We start from the raw sequence: 19,879 nt of genomic DNA on the forward strand, positions 1-19,879 counted from the left end.
GATGACATTAAAATAATATCGTTAGACAATAATTTTGTTAATTAATATGATTTGTTGTGACAAAATAAAGTATTTTTACATGTTGTTGTATTAGAGACAAAGAAGAGAGGGTTAGAGAGATAATGGGTCCGTTTGGATTAACGGTAGAAAAAGTAACTTATTTTTAATCTGATTTTTAGAAAAATAAGGTTGGATAAAAGTTAGATTGAAAAATATAATTTGTGTTTGGATTGATTTTTATAAAAGTTCATTTGTAAAGTAAAAAAATTATTTGGATTATGATTGCATAAGTAAGTTTAGTTTGTAAAATGACCAAAATAGGTATGACTTTTATTAAATAATGAACAATGATTAAAAATATGAATTTACAATATATAATAATTTTAAATTATTATAATAGGAAAAATTTATATTTAATGAATAAGTTATATTTAAATTAGAAATCATAGTAATGTGAAAATTTTTGAACCAAATACTATTACATAATTAGTGGATGATATACTGTATATAATTTATATAAATATAAAATTAAAATAATATTAAAAATTAAAAATATTATAACAACTGTTAAAACTCATTTTCACTTAACAGAATATTAAAAATAAATAACTATAGACTGATTGAGAAACATAAAGAATATACAAAGAGAAGCATTAGAACAATATAAATATAAGAATAAAAATATCTTTTAATCCCAATAGCTACTTTTGTATAAGTTATAAATAAGTTTTATGTGTTTTTGCAATCGTGCTTGGAAAAGTAACTTTTGACCCATAATTCAGATTGACTAAAAGTTGTGACAAATAACTCTCAAATTTACAAGCTGACTTATCATGCCCATAAGCTACTTTTTCATCCCCTAGATGCTTCAACAAACAGGCTGAATATGGTGTGTGTGAGAGTAAGAGAGAGAGAAGGAGGAAGGAATGAGTATATGTATAAAAATAAGATACTATAATTATGTGTGTGAGAGAATTAAATAATCATGATTAAATTTTATTATTTTTTATATACTATTTTCATATTTCATAAGTACAAATATAAATATTAAAATAAAAAATATCATAGTTTAAATAATTAAAAATAAAAATATGTAACAAATAATATTGTACGAATTATATTTTTCATACAAAATGGATATTATAAATAAAAATTTGAATCAAATAAGAAAATTAAATATAAATATTTAATAATATTTTTTTATCAATATTTAATATAATAGCTTTTAGTGGCAATTTTTTGTCACTGCTGAAGGACACTTTCAGCACCGATATTTTTTGTCACCACTAAAGGGTTGTTTTAGCGGTGACAAAAAGTTGCCATTGAAAGTCTATTTTAAAATTTTATTACTATTATATATATATACATATATTATTTTACAGCAATTATCATCAAATTCATTCCAGCTTAATGACAAGAAAAAAGGACACAGAAGGAGGAGGTCCGAAGTTTAAACCATGGAATGGCTGTATTTATGGTGATAATATCTAGTTATCAACGTGGCATGTCGAGGTGCGGACATGTGGCATAGGCAAGGTGGCGAGTAATGTGGTGCAGGTCAGCACTGGCTAATGGTCAGCCAGTGATGATGTGGTGGCGGTCGACGGTGGTCTTATTTACTCCGGTGACACTTTCAGCAGCGACTCAGTGATTATATATATATATATATATATATATTAAAGGCAATATATATAATTATCTGTACTTTATTATATATATTAAAGGATTCATATAATCCTTTAATATAATTATCCGTACTTTATTATAATCCATGAGCATTGGAAATTTTGCAATAATATTTGTTTTCATTTAATTATGTTAAATGATTAAAATTTAAGCATGATTTATCATCATTTAACCATTGAGCTATCATTTAATTTTGTCGAGTCAGCAATTTCTGCAAAATATGACTAATAATTTTAAGATTAAGAGAATGAAAATATATGTTTTATAAGTTTAATGGTTTAAATTGAAACCTACTGTAAGATTCGAAGACGAGACATATACTTTAAAAAAGGTTAATGTGAACAAGTTCAGCTTAAATAGAGAACACCATGCATCACCTGCTGGACATGGCTCCCTTAAGTGCAAGTAGTCATTAATGTTTGTAATATATCGATAATAAATTTGAATTGAAAGGAAGACCTAACATTAGCTGTTTTCTTTTATTGCTATTCAGGGAAGGGGGAAGAAAGTAGCCGCAGTACCAAAAGCAAAAGGAAAAATGAAGAAATGTCATGAAATCATTTAATTGTTACTCCCTCTGATTTAAAATATAAGCTTCAAATCTTTGAGGTGTTTGATTTGTTTTATAAGTTTCAGTTTGAATTTGTATGATCTTTTAATGAATTTTCTTCTATTCTTATTCCTAATTAATTATATAATATCTAATTGGTAACGTGGCATGCCTAGGTGTGGACACGTGGCATAGGCAAGGTGGCAAGTGACTTGGTGTTGGTCGATGCTGGCCGATGGCCAACCGATGATGATGTGGTGGCGGTCGATGGTGGTCCTATTTTCTCCAATTACACTTTCAGTGGCAACTTTTATAGTGCTATTCCTAAATATAGATGGGTTAAGGTGTAATTTTAATAACAAAATTTTGCGCCAAGAGCATCTGGCACCATTTAGTTTTGGAAGGATGCAAATATAAACACAGATGTTAAAAAGTATAGCCTTTTCATTACTCCCCCTAAAATGGCCAACATTGACCACTATGAAGGAGGGGGGAGAAAAATGTAGGACCTAAATTGGTGATGTGGAGAGTGAATGGTGACGCGACGGAAAGTTGAAGTTGATGTGGTGTAAATACATTTGAATATGTGGAATTAAATCATTTTGAATCACAAGCGTAAAAAAATCAGTGTTAAACAAAGGAAACATAATGGAGACTTAATAGACGAAGCTAGCGAGAGAACGAACAGAAATCGAGAAAGTGAGTGAGATTCTTCTAGGGTTTTGCAACGGGGAAAGTGATAAAGCCAGAGAGAAGGGAAGCAATTGTGTGGTCCATATGAGCGCATGTGATGGGAGACTCTCTTAAGGTTATAGAGATGGTATATTTTTTAACGTTGATATTTACATTTGCACCCTTCAAAATTAAATGGTTTTAGTTAGACACTCTTAGCCTAAAACTTTGTCATTAAAATTGCATCTTAAGATATTATAGAAACAAAGAAACTGTACTAAATAAAAAAAAATATCATAAATCTAAACATAATCCATGATCCCAATATACATCATAATTGTATAAGCTTCTTCACTGGCTCCGTGGAAACCGCCAAATCAGTCCGACAATTTTCTGTCTCTCACGAACACACACGCACATTACACACAACAACTCTCATAAAATAAGAAAAGGTTGGCTGGTGAGTATTGAAACTTCCATTTAAATATGGGAATGGGGACAAGCGGGTTTCGGGTTTAGCTGGCGACCATTGACTGACTTAGAACGAGTGTGGCCGCAATAGCAATACATTTGAAAATGTGAGGGAACTTTTTAGTTTTTAAATGCGTTCTTTTTTGCTGTGGCGCACTAATAATTTAAAGGTTAAAGTATATTTTTGGTCCTTTAACTTTACATAAGGTTTCATTTTGGCCCTTTAACTTTAAAAAGTAAACTTTTAGTCTTCAAATCCTAGAACCGTTAAACAAAATAATGGTATTGAGCTCTTGAATGTTAACAAAACATTAATAAATGCTATAATATTAGGTTTAATTTTCAAAACAATTATGATTGTTATAAAAAAAATTATCATTTAAGACTAATAATTTTAAGGTTAAAGGACTAAAAGTATACTTTTTAAAATTAAGGAACCCAACCGAAACCTTATATAAAGTTAAAAGATCAAATGTATACTTTAGCCTAAGTTAAAACTAACCAAAAGACGACCAAGGGTATGAGGTAAGAATTGAGGGTAAGGTATTCTCTTTTATTAATATGAGTAGCGGGAGCATCATCTAAAATAATAGAGAAATGCCAAGTTAAGGTCACAGAGTTCAATCGGGGATTAATATGGCAGATACCGTTACTGCTGGTGCCTGTGCTTCTCCTGCTTCTGATTCTTTTACTTCTACTCATCCAACTCAGCCGACACGTTATCACGTTTTCCTGAGTTTTAGAGGGCCAGATAGTCGCAAAACTTTTACTGATCATTTATATGCTGCACTAGTACGGAAAGGGATTGTAACTTTTAGAGATGATGAAGATATTAAGAAAGGACAACCTGTTGAAGAGACACTCCGTGAAGCTATTCAGCAGTCTCTGTATTTCATTGTCGTCCTCTCTCAGCGATTTGCTTCTTCCCGGTGGTGTTTGAATGAGTTGCTGCAGATCCTCCAGGAAGCCAAGCAAAAGGAGAAAAGAGTCTTGCCGGTTTTTTATGATGTTGAACCGGGTAACATTGGACTAGCTTTGGCTAAACTTGAAGGAAAATATTCAAATAAGACAATAGAAAGATGGGAGCGAGCTTTGTCTGAGGTTGCCAAATTCGCTGGTTGGCCCGCTAAAAATAGGTAAGATTTTAATCGCTACGTACCAATCGTTTTATCTTTCAGGCTATGTTTCATCTAGACACAATATTTAAGACTATTTTTCAAATTATATGATGAGCTTCTTAATTATAAAAATCGAATGGAAGTCTAATTTTTGCTTTAATATGAGGCAAACTCAATGGAGCCAGTTATAGTAATCCTGCTACTATATTGTGGGAAAAAAAATGCTATATATGCTCCATTGAATGAAATTTTTGAATTAAATCATGCTATTTTGAAATCTAATGGTATTTTTTATAGCTGTCATTTAGACATGCTTTGTTTGCCCTGCTTATTTTCTTTTTTGAACATATTTGGCATGGTCAGATGTTTTTGCTAGTGTTAACCCGAATTTGGATGATGAAGTAGGATTTGGAGCATTTCAAAAACTTATACTTTTTCTTTTTTGAAGTGGAATTTTGTGTAAGTTTTGAAATAGAAATAACATTACCATGTAATTTCAACTATATATAATTTTGGTATTATATATATATGAGAGGTATGCAAATAGTTATTTATTGAATGTCATATCATATTGGGATAGAAGCTTAACTTGATTGAAAATTATATCTTTGGTTAAATGTTGTTATAAATGTTTGAAGAAAAAATTTGTTTAATGATTTTAAAATTATAAATTTAAATTATTTATATAATTCTTAAACTTATATCATTTATACTATATCATAAAGAAAAATTTATGTTTGAAATATATTTATAGCAATTTAAAAGAAATCTAAGTAAATAAGTTTCAATAAATATGATGAAAAATTAAAATTGTAAAATTTCACAATATAGGGGTGATTAAGTAAGTTTAAATATATGTTTCAATTTTATTAGAATAAAAACTTAAATAATTTAGTTCACGTAAGGTTTTTTCTTTGGGTCATTGACGAATTACTTCAATGATAACACCATCCGTTCTGCTTTCGCGAGGTCCAGCCTCAAGCCTGGCATTAGCGGAGCTAACATTTTGGTTTTGTACCCCTTTAATTCCAAGAAAAAGAAAAGTTTGGAAAAATAGAACCTTGAACTCTCAATATTTTCAATTATTGATTAATTTTTTATATTTTAACTCCAAAATAATTCAATGTTTTTTAGACTTATTAAAACAAATTGTTGTCGTAGTTTTTAAACAAATTATTTTACTTCAAATTCATCTGAGATTACCATGCAGTTCTTAATTTTAAGGGGGACTAATTTATTTTGAGTCAAATTATCAGAATTGAATAAAAATTAAAAAAAAAGGACAATTATTTTTCGATAAAGTTTGCGAGATTGTATAATTTTGGCTGTTTATTGCGTGCCTCATTTTCCGTTATTTTTGTGTTGCAATTTCTGTTTAACTTATCAGAATATTAATAATTTGATCTTCACAGACATGAAGCAAAACTAGTTGAAGAAATTGCCACAGAAATATGGAACAAATTATGTGTTGAACTGCCATCTAATTTCGAATATTTAGTTGGAGACATGAAATCAAAAGCGGAACGGATAATCTCCCTTCTAGGGATAGGACTGGATCATAAATGTATCATAGGAATATGGGGAATGGGTGGCGCAGGCAAAACCACTCTGGGTCGTTTTGTTTATAATACTGCCAATAAGAAAGGGAACTTTGAAGCTAGTTGTTTTCTTGCCGATATAAGGGAGGATTCAAAAAAGTTTGGCTTAGTTCACTTACAAAAGAAGCTCCTTTCTAATCTTCTACAAATGAAAGAACTAGATATAAAGGATTCCTTTCATGGAGCAGAGGTAATAAGAACATTTTTACGCCGTAAGAAAGTTCTTATTGTTTTGGATGATGTGAGCCATAGAAAACAGCTAGAGTATTTGGCTAGAAACAAGGAGTGGTTTGCTGAGGGAAGCAAAATAATAATAACTACAAGAGATAAACACTTGCTAACACAATATGAACATTCTTATGAGTTCAGAGTTGGCATGTTACCTGATGATGAATCCCTTAAGCTCTTAAACCAGAATGCATTCAAGAAGGATCAGCCAGAGAGTTTTACAAAATTATCAGAAGAAGTAGTTGGATATGCTGGTGGACATCCTATGGCACTTGAAGTCTTGGGATCATTTCTTTGTACAAGACAAGAACATGAATGGAGACGCACAATAGATACGTTAACGCAATATTTACGCAGAGAAATTTTAAGCCAACTTCGCGTTAGTTATGATGAGCTGGAAGAAGAGTACAAGACAATATTTTTGGATATTGCTTGTTTCTTTAACAAGGAGGCCAAATATAAGGTGGCAAATATGCTGAAAATATGCGGTCTAGATGAAATAGTTGGAATCAAAGTTCTTGCTGAGAAATCATTACTAAGTTCCCCCCAATCAAATCTGAAATTGTTGCAAAATGCAAGAGAATGTCAGAACATGCATGATAGTCTTGAAAAGACGAGAGGGAATTACACTGGAATGGAGGCACTTCCGCGGGAGGCGTTGGAAGAAGAGGCTTCAAAAGAATACCTGAATATGCATTATTTGCTTCAAGAGATGGGAAGGATCATTGTCTTCCAAGAATCTCCAATTAATGCCGGTGGACGCAGCAGATTGTGGTCATGGGAGGATATCAATCTTGTATTGAAGGAAAATAAGGTGATTTTTCTTCTCCTTTTTGAGTTTGCTAAAGTTATTTCATAGGAAAAATGATAGATAAAGCCCCCTGAAATTATGATATCCTAATTTAGGAACCTAGCACCTCAAAATAACAAAGAAGGAAGTAACCCAAATGAAATTTTGAAATTTAAGAAAGATTACAAAAATGCCTCATTATTATTTTTTTTAAAACTTTTGGAACCCCTTACCAAAACCCTCGCCAGCAGCTAGCTATAGCCGCCTGCTGGCATAGGAGCTCCGGCACTGGCCACCGACGAGGTAGTTACTAGTGGGAGTTTGTTTTTGGCTAAGGAAATTTTTTTTCAAAAGAGTAGGAAAGGGGTTTTTGGGGCGATCAAATCCCCCCAACCAAGTGGTTGCCAAAAAAGTAAGTAACCATTGAGCCAAGAAGCTTTATTAACATTATTATACCCAAAAAAAAAAAAGTTAACCTTTTTACTTTAACTCTAGCTCATGGCAATAATTTATTTGAGTATAACAAGTTTTAATTATAAAATAACAAGTCTAGAGTTTGGATTAATAATATATTTTTCCAGACCTATAACGTGAATCGATTAACAAAAACCCTACTCGCAGCCACCTCACTAGTGGCTCTGGCACCGGCAAGCGGCTAGCCAGCTACTTGCGAGGGTTCCGTTTAGGGGTTCCAAAACTTTTTTAAAAAAATAATAATGAGGCATTTTTGTAATCTTTCTTGAATTTCACAATTCTAATTTGGGTTTACTTCCTTCTACGTCATTTTGAGGTATTAGGTTCCTGAAGCTCTAGTGCTAGCAAGCGGCTAGCTAGATGCCGAGGAGGGTTTCGGTGAGAGGTTCCAAACTTTTTTAAAAAAATAATAATGAGGGATTTGTGTAGTTTTTCTTGAATTTCACAATTCTGAATTTGGGTTTACTTCCTTCTTTGTCATTTTGAGTGTTAGGTTTCTGAAGCTCTGGTGTTGGCAGGCGGCTAGCCAACTGCTGGCGAGGGTTCTGGTGAGGGGTTCCAAACTTTTTTAAGAAAATAATAATGAGGCATTTTTTTAATTTTTGTTAAATTTTAAAATTCTAATCTGGGTTTACTTTTTTCTCCATCATTTTGAGGTGTTAGATTCCTAAATTGGGATATCATAATTTCAGGCTTCTTTATCTATCATTTTCTCTATTTTATACTCCTGAAATCCTTAATTTAGAACCTAATTGTTGAGTTGATTTTAGTCATAAATATAAGACTTACTTCTCATATTTATCAATTTTTTCTAAATTATTTATATTAATACTCCCTCAACCATAATCAAGTAGGAGGAAAAGAGGATATTAAGGAAGATAATTACAGTGTTTTAGGAAAAACATGTCATGTTTCCTGTAATTAACTAACTGAACTAACTTTCTTAAGTTAATCAAATTAGTTAAATAGGTCTTATATTAAGGAACAAAGGAGTATTGTATTATCTTTCATCATGTTTAATCATGGTATACATGTGCGTCAGGGAACCAAACACGTTCAAAGTATAATTTTGGAGACACAGCAAAATGTTGTTGAAGCGGATTGGGACGCTAACTGCTTTTCAAAGATGATAAATCTTAGATTGCTGGACTTGAGTAAGGTGCATCTTTCCACAGGGCTAAAGTCTCTTCCTACTGCATTGAGATTTCTCAGGTGGGATGATTATAATAAGGATCGTCTGCCTTCAATTGACGAATTATGGAATCTCCAAAGCCTTCAACTGTGCAATAGCAAAATCAAAAAACTATGGAAAGAAAATACGGTATACCTTTCTTCCTTCCATGCAACAATCTTGAATAATACTATCCCCGGTCCTAAATATAAGGCCTCGTTATTGAGAGGTGTTATACTTAGTACCGGAGGTAGTAAACACATAAATGTTATCATGCATTCACTTTGAAAATACTAACTCATTCTCATTAATGTCGTGTCTTCTTTGTCGATCAGGTCTTGAATAAGCTGAGGATCATTGATATGAGTGGTTCAGAATGTCTAAGTGAAACCCCAGATTTGAGTGGAACACCAAACCTTGAAGAGTTGTTACTTAATGGTTGCAGAAACCTGATTCGGGTTGATGAATCTGTCGGACAGCTGAAGAAGCTGGTTAGGTTGGGTTTGAAAGGGTGTAGAATGCTTGAAACTCTACCCGCTCAGTTGGAAACGGATAATCTACGAGGGCTCATTCTTAAGGGATGTTTCGCACTTGTGAAGCTGCCCGACTTTGGTCAAAATATGACAAATCTATATTTCCTTGATGTGAGCGACACTGGGATCACTCAAATTCCTTCAACCATCAGTAATTTAATAGGTCTCAAGATCTTAGACGTGTGGAATTGCAACAACCTTGAGTCCCTACCTGCTGATCTTCCTCCTCATTTAAATGTGTGTGCAAACAACTCTCCCAAGCTGAAAGACGCAATAGCTCAACTTAATCTCTGTGCACCGCTTGTACCAATGGTACTCATCTCCATCTCTTTATTTTCTCTGTTCATGTTTTCACTAGGAACATACTACCGGTTCTAATTATAAAACCTCATTTATAATTTACAAACGAGGTCTTATAATTAGAACCAGAGGTAGTACTTATTATCTTTTAAATTTTTAGTGTGAATATAATATTTTGTCTTTCATTTGTTATAGTATAGATAGTTAACTTTGTTCGTTGAAAAATATATATATTAAATAGTGATAAAGTTAGAAAAGTATTATATTTTAATAGAAAGTTAATAGTTTAAGATTTTTTTTCTTAATCTGTGTGAAGCATGCTAAACATCTATAAATAGGATTAGGGGAATATTTTTTGAAAGTCGTTATGCCGTCAATTTAATTTGTGTTCCAAAGCCAGATAACTCTAATTTGCAGCAAGGCCATTGTGAATTAATATGACTTTTTAGCTTTCGGTCTTCCTAAATATTTTTGCCGGGTCAAAACGCCGGTTGTTTCAGTGGATCAAATAGAGATCGTACATGATCTTCGGCTAATCAAAAGACTTGCTGAGATCTAAAACGTCGCCTTTTTCGCATTAGAAAAACATAACTTAGTGTTCGAATTTGTCGTTATATATTGATTTGCAATCACCCCCCCCCCCCCGCGGGGGAAATTATCATCACTTTTTTCTTCTTTTTTTTGGGTTCCAGCGCCCTGTGGATCTGCAGGGTCCCATTCACATCTTTGTTGAATTCGAAGCAGGGGCAACAACCTTAGAATGGTTTAAATGTTCGGAATACTGGTGGGGTAAGGATCCCTCATCAGGTGAATTTGCAACCATAACAGCAGACATACCTTCCAAAGTTGTTGCAGATTCTAATGAACAATGCTGGGGAATTGCTGTATGCCTTTTTCTTAAATCCAAATCTCAAGCATCGCAAAGAAGTTACATAGTTTGGAGTTTCCAAAATGGATGCCATAGCGACGATAAAACTAAAATGGATGGAAACCTGGAGCCGGACGATGATTGTGTGGTTTATGTTGGATTTTACCCTCTTGATAATAAAAAGCGTCGCGAAGCCAGCCAACTCCATTTAAGTCTTTCTATCCTAACAACCAGCACTGCTAGGGATCTCCATGATTGGGAAATAAGGGGATGTTGGTGGCGTCTGGTAAGAAAAGTTAAGTTTGATAAATGGAGGGAAGATGATGGAGCAGCATCACCTTCTGGACATGGCTCCTCTAACAGGTAATCATTAATGTTGGTAATATATCATCCATAATCAATTTCAAAGCAATACCTAACATTAGCTGTTTTTCCTTTTTCTATTGTCATTCAGTGAGAGGGGAGAAAGTGGCCATGGCGTTACCGAAAGGCGTGGAAAAAGAAAATATGAAGAAATTCTGTAAGTTTCTCCCCAAGCTTCTTCGTTTCAATCCCTACACAGCTATATACATTAGAACCTTTACTCTTTAACATAAGAGATAGTTTAAAAAGTAATTTAGTTTTAAATATATAAGATCACAATTCAGTTTGTCTCCAATATTTGTTCATTTTGCCCCAGAGTAATCCCCATTATGATTGAACATGTTAAAAAGTTTCTATCAACGAGTAATTCAAATGTATATGATTCACAAAAATATTTTAAAAAAGACAACAACTATTTATTACAAATAACTAATTTAAATTGATTTTTTTAATGTTTACAAATTAGTTATTTAGTTTGTATATTAAAGATTGAGAGTAATTAATTGTTAGCTAAAAAAATGACATTATTATTTTTTTTTGGCCAGCAAAAGAATGACATTATTTATGTAGTTAGCTCCAAATAACTTTTTTGTGACTTGAGGATGTTTGCTACTTTCTTTTCTCATTTTTTATGTGAAACTAGAAAATTTACAAAGGCCAGGGCCTGATGAATATAGGACCAAGCTCTATATTAACTAATTTCCAAAAGTTAAGGTCAAAGTTACCCTAAAGCATCTCTCGAAGAGAACACGATTTATATACCATAAAGTATGCAATTTACTTTAGGTTCCTTATTAAAGTAATGCTCATGATCTAATTAGATTGAATACAAGTAGAAGAAAGCATTATTCAATCTCAACTTAATAAACAAAAAAGAATAAAATATAGTAACCCCCCCTTCCTATGTCACTTAAATTATAGAAAATTTATTTTTGTTTGGAAAACATATATAGTCATTAGTGTTTGTAATATATCGATAATAAATTTGAATTGAAAGTAAGACCTAACATTAGCTGTTTTTTTTTATTGCTATTCAGGGAAGGGGAAGAAAGTAGCCGCAGTATCAAAAGCAAAAGGAAAAATGAAGAAAAGTCATGAAATCATTTAATAGTTACTCCCTCTGATTAAAATATGAGCTTCAAATCTTTGAAGGTATTTGATTTGTTTTATAAGCTTCAGTTTGAATTTGTATGATCCTTTAATGAATTTTCTTCTATTCTTATTCCTAATTAATTATATGTTTCGCAATTATTTTGGAAGCCTAAGACAACTTTTATTTCCATCCTTGAGAGATAAGGAAGCAGATATCTGCTCACTTTAACTGTTTCATGTAGGGTCCAGAGTTGTGTTTGAGGCAGGGCTGATGAGCAAAGGTGAAAAATAATGGGAAAATGCTTAGGTCACATTTATTATATTTATTTTTCTAATCGCACATGGTTATATGTTTTTCATTTCGTATGAGTTTATAAGTAAATGCTATTAAATACTAATATTTTAAAATATAACACATAACGATATATGACATGATTGGAAAATTTAATATATTGGATATAAAAAATTTAATATAAGTAGTGTCCAAAATAATACTACTCATGATAAGTAGTAACACATTAAGTTCCCGTGAAAAAAAAAAAATAACATCTTAGATTATTCCTTCTGTGCATAATAGATTCATTTAATTTCAGATGTTATGAAATATTATATTCATTATAAATTTTTAAACCCCAATCCACTTTTTCTCTCATATTTATATATTTTTCTAAGGCAATACTTCTAATAACAATAATTGTAACTAATATACTTAATTAGTAAAGATATTTTAAAAAAAAATAACACTTACTTATTATGAATAACTAACTTAACTTATTTTTTTAATCTCCTCAAATCGGTCAATTAATTTTTATAATTAAAACCAAAGATACTAAATGATAGAATAAATTAAGTGATACCAAGTTCTAAACTCCGAGAACTTAAAAATTATTTTTCCAAAAAAAGAGGCTCAATTATTTGTTGATCGTTTAATGCACCTGTTGTTGCCTCTTGACAAAATTTTATAGTGAAAATGACGGTAAATTATAGTTATATTCTTAATTTGAGATGTATATATTATAATTTATTTGGCGAATGAAAGAGACCGATTAGTATATTACAAATTTGTTTATTACGAAGAATTTTAATGAAATAAAAATAATAATTAGATGATGTACACGACATTATCATTTAGTTGCTGGATCCCCCTTCATCCTAGAATAAAAAAATGTTTCCCCTGCATCCTTGTGCATAGCTCCATTTGTCCGGCTGGCATCCATAAATTTTTCTCCTAATAAAAAGGAGATAGCTCAGATATTTAAGCTATTACTACCTGCGATCCTACTATTTATATATAAGAACTAATTCACTAATTTAAAAAAAATAAAAAAATAAATTAAGTTATTTATTTATAATAAATATATGTTGTCTTTCCTCAAATATCTACCATTCTTAAAAAAATTACTTTAAAAAAAATACATAAATATAAAAAACAAAATGGATTGAAACTAATATTTAAAATCAAAATAAAAATAAAAAGATCAAAAGTAATATAATAGAAGGAAAAAATGAGGTTTAGTATAGCGTCCAAAGCTTTTTCAGCAAATGAAATAAGAAAAAAAAAAAAAGTAAGAGATTTAGATGCAGTTACAGCTTTTAAGCCAGACGCCATAATTTCTGGCAAACAGAAAAAACCAGACGCCATAATATTTAATATATAAAATTAAAAAAGAACTAAAAATTAATATCAGAATTTAAAATAAAAGCTTTTCACCATATGGATTAAAAAGGAGAGAAACTGTGACATGACGCCTGCTCCCTAGAGGAAGAGTTAACATAATTGAAGTAAGAAAAATTTAATATACGAATTATAAAAAAAAAGAATTAAAATAGTTAGAAGCATTACAGAAACTCAGAGCCCACCCTATCAATATCATAGCGATAATTATTCTCATAATAGTATGACTTTAAATCAATGTCATATTTCAGGCCGAAAAAAAAAAATCCACGTCATGTATTCCGTCAGAATCATCGGATCATTGCATCAAAGAGAGAATCTCAGACGACCGTCGTGAGAAAATATTAATCCAAATTCATCATTCGGCCTCAAGACAGAGGAGAGAAGCAAACATAAAACGTTGGTACAGGTAAAACATACCAATTGCACAAAACAAAAATTGTCTCATTAATCCTAGGCAAGTCTCAGCACAGCAGAAATCATGATTTGACAATTGGGTTGAGATAAGAAAATGCTAAAATGGGTTCTAAGAAACACCGAACCAGACATAAAATAAAAACAAAGAACCAAAATCACCCCAAAAAAAAAAAATCAAAAGCACAATTCAACACATCACCCTAATCAAATAGCCACAACATATTTTCACAGTAGAACCAGGCATTCAACTCCAAACATATGCAATTGCAATACAATTGTCTGAACTAGATAGGACTGAAGTTAAGTTAGACTCTACCCTACCATAGCATGATCATAATCATAATAGTATGCCATTGCATCAGGATGGCTATATTCCATCAGAATTATTGGATTATTGCATCATTGTGAATCTCAGATGACCGTCGTGAGAAAATATAAATCCAATTTCATCCTTGGGTCTCAAGATAGATGAGAGAATTACATATTAAATAATAAAACATAATTCGTCTAATTCATCCTAGGCACGTTTGGACACACACAAAATACATAGTTTAGCTTAAAGCAAAAAATGAGGTAGAGATCAGACTGTGCTAAAATGAGTTATCGGTCACGGTTAATCAGAAACACGGACCAAATAAATTCTCATCACATCCCCACCAGCTTCATGATCATTCTCCAGGAACTAAATGATTCACAGACAATGTTGAAAATATCTTTCAAACAATCAATTCATATCAAAACCTGATGAGAAAAGCCATTGGCTGAATCATCAGAGACTTAAATACTGGTAATCATGGAATCAAAGCCATCATTTTGTTGCAGTATTCCATGTCATCACTTGATTCTCTAACAGAATCAACAGAGCCAAAGCAAAAACAAAACTACCACGTAAAAACTTTTTAAAAACAATACCATATTTCAATACATTCAATAATAGAACTGAAGCTTAAGCTTAGATTCCATGATATCATGTCATTACATCAGTATGACATTCAAAGTGAATCTCAGGCAACCTTTGAGAAATAACGTAAATTCAGATTCATGACAGTTTCCCGCCAGTGCCAGGGCAGAGAATTAATAATAAAGCTTTTCTACTAACAAAACATACCAATTGCCCAAAACAATTGGTCGAATTAATCCTTGACATGTTTTCATCATGCAAAAATCTCTTCAAGAAAAAAGAGGTAGATATAGAGATCAGAGTGTGCTAAAATGAGTCTCGGTCATGGCTAATCAGAAACACGGACCAAATACACTCTCATCACGTCTCCACCAGATTCATTGTTCACCACAAACTAAATAATTCATAACCGAATGTTAAAAATATCTCTAAAACCCTAAACTCAAATCAAATCTTAAAAGAGGAGAAATCATCAGCGGCTTAAATACCAATAATCATGGAATAAAATCCATCATTTTGTTGCAGTTTTGTTCATCATCACTTGATTCTCCCGCTGCATCATAATGAAAAGGAAGAAACAAAACCACCACCAAACAAAATAAAAAAAAGCCATGATTGAATACAATATCACAATCAAATAACCACAACATAACTTCTTAATAGAAGAGTTAAGCACAAGTTTTCAAATCAAAACATGCAACATCAACGCAGTTTTCTTAACAAATTAAAATGAAGATTAAGCTTAGACTCTACCCTGCCAAAACATAATCATACTAATAATACCATGTCAATTCATCAGTACAACATATGTTCCATCAGAATTAATGGATAATTCCATCAAATGGAATCTCAGATGATCGTTGTGAGAATGAAAATTCAGATTCATCATACGGTTCCCAGATAAAGGAGAGAATTAAATAATAAAATATTCCTATGAGGAAAATATGCCAATTGCACAAAATAATTTGTCTAATTCATCCTTGGCAAGTTTCATCAGGCAAAATAATAATAATAATAGTAGTAGTAGTAGTAGTAGTAATTCAGCTTCAAGAAGAGTAAGGTAGAGATCAGAGTATGCTAAGATGAGGAATCGATCATGATTAATCAGAAACACGGACCAAATAAATTCTCATCAAATCCCCTTCAGTTTCATCATTCTCCAGAAACTAAACGATTCACAGACAATGTTGAAAATACCTCTCAAACATTAAATTCGTATCAAAACTTGATGAGAAAAGCCACTCATCATTAGAGACGTAAATACTAGCAATCATGGAATCAAAGCCATGATTAATAGACGGATGTTGAAAATATCTCTTAGACCCAAAATTCGTATCAAAACTAGACAGCGGGAAAACCATCAGAGTCATGGAATAAGATCCATCATTTTATTGCTGTATTGTTACGTCATCACTTGATTCTCCCACCCTAGTATAAAGTGAAAACAGAGAACGAGAAGAAACACCAAACAGAACTAAGAAAGAAACTACTATAGTTAAATAGATTACCATAATCAAATAGCCACCACATATTTTCCCAATAAAGTAGCTCAAAGAAATGAAATTACAACAAAATTTTCTAAAATAGATAGAAAACAAAGTTAAGCTTAAACTCTATCCCATACTCTTCTCGTGATTATATGCCATTGCATCAGACTAAAACAAAATAACTTCAGCTCTAATAATCTGAAATTTAGATAAATAATCAATCCAATTTAACTTCTTGAATACAGAAGTTTCGGAGGATGGTGTGAACTCATATTTAGAGATTCGTGGAGGAAAGAATTAAAAGTGTTAAAAGTAAAGGATTGAACTGAAGGGGTAGAATTTAGCTGAGATCGAAAAATCAGTTATCGCACCCAGAAATAGAGAAAACCCGGAGAGAAGAGGGCAGATTTTTGTGGGGTGAAATGAAAATGGTGACCAACTTCTCAAGAAGGTCTAGAAGAGGTAGAAGAAACTAGAAACCCCACCAAATGCGAAGCACTCCTAGCGAGTTCTGTACCTACAACAGAAACTTCGATGATCAACAGATAAAGTTAAAATGGGTTATGCCTACAGGTTGTGGAATGGTTGGAAGAGGTTTCCTTCGGGATGAATGTGGGAAGTTCTAAATGGGGATCAGCGTAGGATGCAAATGGGAGTTTGATAATAAGACTGTAAGCCCGTCAAAGGGTACAGAGCAAGCTTCTAGGTTGGCTAGCGAGGTCGGGGCGGCGGAGGAGGAAAACACAGAAGAAGGAGGAGACGAACTGTGGCGGAGGCAGAGAGGAAAGATATCCATGTTATTGAAACCCTAGATGGATTGGCTCGATTTTATAACTAGGTTTTCTGTGGCGACACGGACTGTTTTCCCCTTTTTTTAATCGAGTCGGCCTCTAAACATAGGCCCAATTGTGGGCAGCGTGCGCTTTGGGCTCAATCCAAAGCAATGGGCTTGGAAAGAGACACACTCCTCTAGTCTTATTCACAAGACAGTAAAAGAAAGAAAGTCTTTACCCATCGTCCGTGGGTTCAGCTGGTGAAGGGGTGAGACATATGACCAAGTTGGTATGTGTTCGATCTCTGGGGAGTACCACTTTGTTGTGGTTCTAGTCGCGGCGCTTGGGAGGCATCCTAGCTCCTGGGTGTCTAGGTAAACGCCTGAGGGTAATTGACGACTCGTCCTGCCCAACATTGGTATGACCTAGGAGGAAGGGGGATTTCGCCTTCGCCCTACCCTTGGATCGTGGGTGAGCCCAACCCCTTTCCAAAAATTTTTGTACCAAAAAAAAAAAGTCTTTTTAGTCTTATTTATAAGTCAATTTATTAAATTTTTAGTATGAATATATTATTTTGTTCTTTATTTATATTAGTACAGATAGTTATTTCTTTTGAAATATATATATGTTAAATAAGAGTAAATTTAAAAATTTGCTATATTTTAATAGAGTTAATACTGTTTACAGTTTTTTTTATCTGTAAAGTATGTCAGAACTATTTTATAAATAAGACTAGAGGAATACTGAACTTGGACATACTGAACTTGGAAATGGAATGAGAATGAGACTGGGACATAGATGGGATTGATGAATTTAAAAAATAAAATAAAATACCTCAAGTGCTTAAATTTTTTCTTTTTGGTTTGCACAAGTCCTCATATGATCTTTTGCCAAAAAATAACAAGATAAATGTAGGAGAGAAGTTTTGTATGGTAAAGAGTGAACGTGATTAATTTTTTGTTTATTTAGTGGATATTTGAGAACACCACAAATAATCATTTTAGTACTTTAAATTATAAAACTCCTATCATGTATTTATCTTGTATATGAATTAGATTGATTTTGTTATGGATGTAAATCAAATCAAAATCAATTAGATTACATATATATATATATATATATGCGCATGTATGTAAGGAGAAGATTATGAATATGACAATTTTTTATTTTTATGTCGATAATATATAAATTTTATTGTATCATTTTATTCTAAAAAAATCTCTTTTTTTTTGTAGCAATTTAGATTTGCTTTAGTCAACATTTACATTAGCCAAAATTAACAAATTATGATTTTTTTTTTTTTTGGGGGCCAACAACAAGTCAATATTATCAAAGACAGAAACTGAGTCAAAAATAACAAAGAAAACCTATCTCAACGTAAAAAGCCAACTAACAAAAAAATAAAAGAGCTGACACAATACTAGCCAACCCCACACCTATCAAAGTTACACAAAAAAGAAACAACAGCAGTCATTGCAAAGCTTCTTCCTGCCTTAGGATCGTTCTCCAAAAGCCAAGCCAAAGTGTGTGCCAGCAATTCTATCCCCCCTACAAAATACTTCTCTTTGTCATGCTTCACAACAAATGAACTAGCAGCCTCAAAACTCCTCAGCTCAACTAAGGCAGAACAAGATAACAAAAAGGAGCAATAATGCCAAAGAAATAAGCACGCATCAAAATAACAGAAAAGTTCATGAGGACAGTTTGTAGCTTAATACTGTAATGGCTAAATCCTGATGCTTTACGAACCAAGAAAAAGGCCAGAGGGGATGGTAATCCTAAGATTTGCTTCACAAAAGAGCCCAAACCCTTTATCGTCAAAGCTGCTTCAACAATTACAGCTTTCAAACTCTCCCCTAAAGCAAGAGAAGAGGAAAATCTCTGGAAGACTACATAAACTACCATGAAATCACATAACCATCTAGAATTAAGCCAAATAATGTTCAGTCATAGCACAATCCATCTTTTACCCTCTTGTTTTAGCATAAGCTCCTCAATTGTAAACTCTGTAATACTGAAACAAACATAACTTCCTGGCGGCACCCATCTCTTATCATCTTGTACCTTACTAACAATAATTTTGGTATTCATAATCAAATTATCATTCCTATTCAAACACCAGGAGAATAATTCAGAGATAATATCCATAGCATTCATCATTCTCAAGTTAATTTCATTGATTCTAACAATATAGATAGTGTCTTTCCACAAGATCATGTCAGCCATCAAAATCTCATGCAAAATCATGTAATATAGGAATAGGCCAAACCAAATCAAAAATTAAAAACCAGCTTCAACATTACCTCACACATCCTGTTTAGATTCACCTTATTCTCCGTCATATTTCAGTTCCACCAACTTTGGTATATGCAACTTGTAAAAACAGAGAGTGATGAGACTTCTAAACCATCTATTAATCTCCATGGCCACAAGGAAAGAATCATCAGTGAGTGATTAAGGATAAGTGCAATGGATGATGATTTTGGTTCAGATTTGTCGATTATCGAAGAGGAAGATAATGAGGCAAATCGGGAAGCTCCTTCCTCCATTAGCCAAAATCGCATATCCCTGGCCTCTTGCTCATAAACAACTCTTGCAAAATTCTTCCAACTCAGATTCTCTTCATTGATTCTCAATCTCTTCTTCAAAATCATAGAACTCACCATTATCTCTAAATCCTTTTTAACTTTCGCAACTAATCTTAGCTTTAGG

The 19,879-nt window shown here is 32.6% G+C and overlaps 1 protein-coding gene, 1 long non-coding RNA gene and 5 other non-coding genes across 7 annotated transcripts; 1 reads left to right on the forward strand and 6 right to left on the reverse strand.

Annotated features, from left to right (window-relative positions):
* Nucleotides 1-4,015: 4,015 nt before the first annotated feature.
* Nucleotides 4,016-10,983, forward strand: LOC114754395 (TMV resistance protein N-like). The gene is made up of 7 exons (XM_028943162.1): nucleotides 4,016-4,515; nucleotides 5,910-7,137; nucleotides 8,630-8,746; nucleotides 8,819-8,908; nucleotides 9,094-9,603; nucleotides 10,284-10,822; nucleotides 10,914-10,983. Exons 1-7 carry the CDS (start codon nucleotides 4,016-4,018, stop codon nucleotides 10,981-10,983), a joined length of 3,054 nt encoding a protein of 1,017 aa, XP_028798995.1.
* Nucleotides 10,984-13,877: 2,894 nt separating this feature from the next.
* Nucleotides 13,878-13,958, reverse strand: LOC114754431 (small nucleolar RNA Z161/Z228). Its single transcript, XR_003741177.1, has one exon. It is a non-coding gene; the product is annotated as a small nucleolar RNA Z161/Z228 (small nucleolar RNA).
* A 420-nt stretch (nucleotides 13,959-14,378) lies between these two features.
* On the reverse strand, nucleotides 14,379-14,466 carry LOC114754432 (small nucleolar RNA Z161/Z228). The gene has a single exon (XR_003741178.1). It is a non-coding gene; the product is annotated as a small nucleolar RNA Z161/Z228 (small nucleolar RNA).
* A 304-nt stretch (nucleotides 14,467-14,770) lies between these two features.
* On the reverse strand, nucleotides 14,771-14,851 carry LOC114754430 (small nucleolar RNA Z199). The gene has a single exon (XR_003741176.1). It is a non-coding gene; the product is annotated as a small nucleolar RNA Z199 (small nucleolar RNA).
* Nucleotides 14,852-14,872: 21 nt separating this feature from the next.
* Nucleotides 14,873-17,179, reverse strand: LOC114754412 (uncharacterized). Its single transcript, XR_003741170.1, has 2 exons — nucleotides 15,396-17,179; nucleotides 14,873-15,172 (listed from the first exon to the last, which is right to left on the reverse strand). It is a non-coding gene; the product is annotated as an uncharacterized LOC114754412 (long non-coding RNA).
* LOC114754429 (small nucleolar RNA Z199) lies at nucleotides 15,375-15,455 on the reverse strand. The gene has a single exon (XR_003741175.1). It is a non-coding gene; the product is annotated as a small nucleolar RNA Z199 (small nucleolar RNA).
* Nucleotides 15,717-15,803, reverse strand: LOC114754428 (small nucleolar RNA Z161/Z228). The gene has a single exon (XR_003741174.1). It is a non-coding gene; the product is annotated as a small nucleolar RNA Z161/Z228 (small nucleolar RNA).
* Nucleotides 17,180-19,879: the final 2,700 nt, after the last annotated feature.

The sequence above is a fragment of the Neltuma alba genome, unplaced genomic scaffold (assembly GCF_004799145.2).
Source record: "Neltuma alba isolate B1F8T4 unplaced genomic scaffold, ASM479914v2 tig00010134_pilon, whole genome shotgun sequence".
NCBI classification, from domain to species: Eukaryota; Viridiplantae; Streptophyta; class Magnoliopsida; order Fabales; family Fabaceae; genus Neltuma; species Neltuma alba.

Bases quoted from the DNA above. Each gene is read 5' to 3' on its own strand.
- LOC114754395 (XM_028943162.1), top strand. From the start codon at position 4,016: ATGGCAGATACCGTTACTGCTGGTGCCTGTGCTTCTCCTGCTTCTGAT. The intron at 4,516-5,909 runs GTAAGATTTTAA...TGATCTTCACAG, and splicing joins GGTTGGCCCGCTAAAAATAG to ACATGAAGCAAAACTAGTTG. The intron at 9,604-10,283 runs GTACTCATCTCC...TTTGGGTTCCAG, and splicing joins GTGCACCGCTTGTACCAATG to CGCCCTGTGGATCTGCAGGG.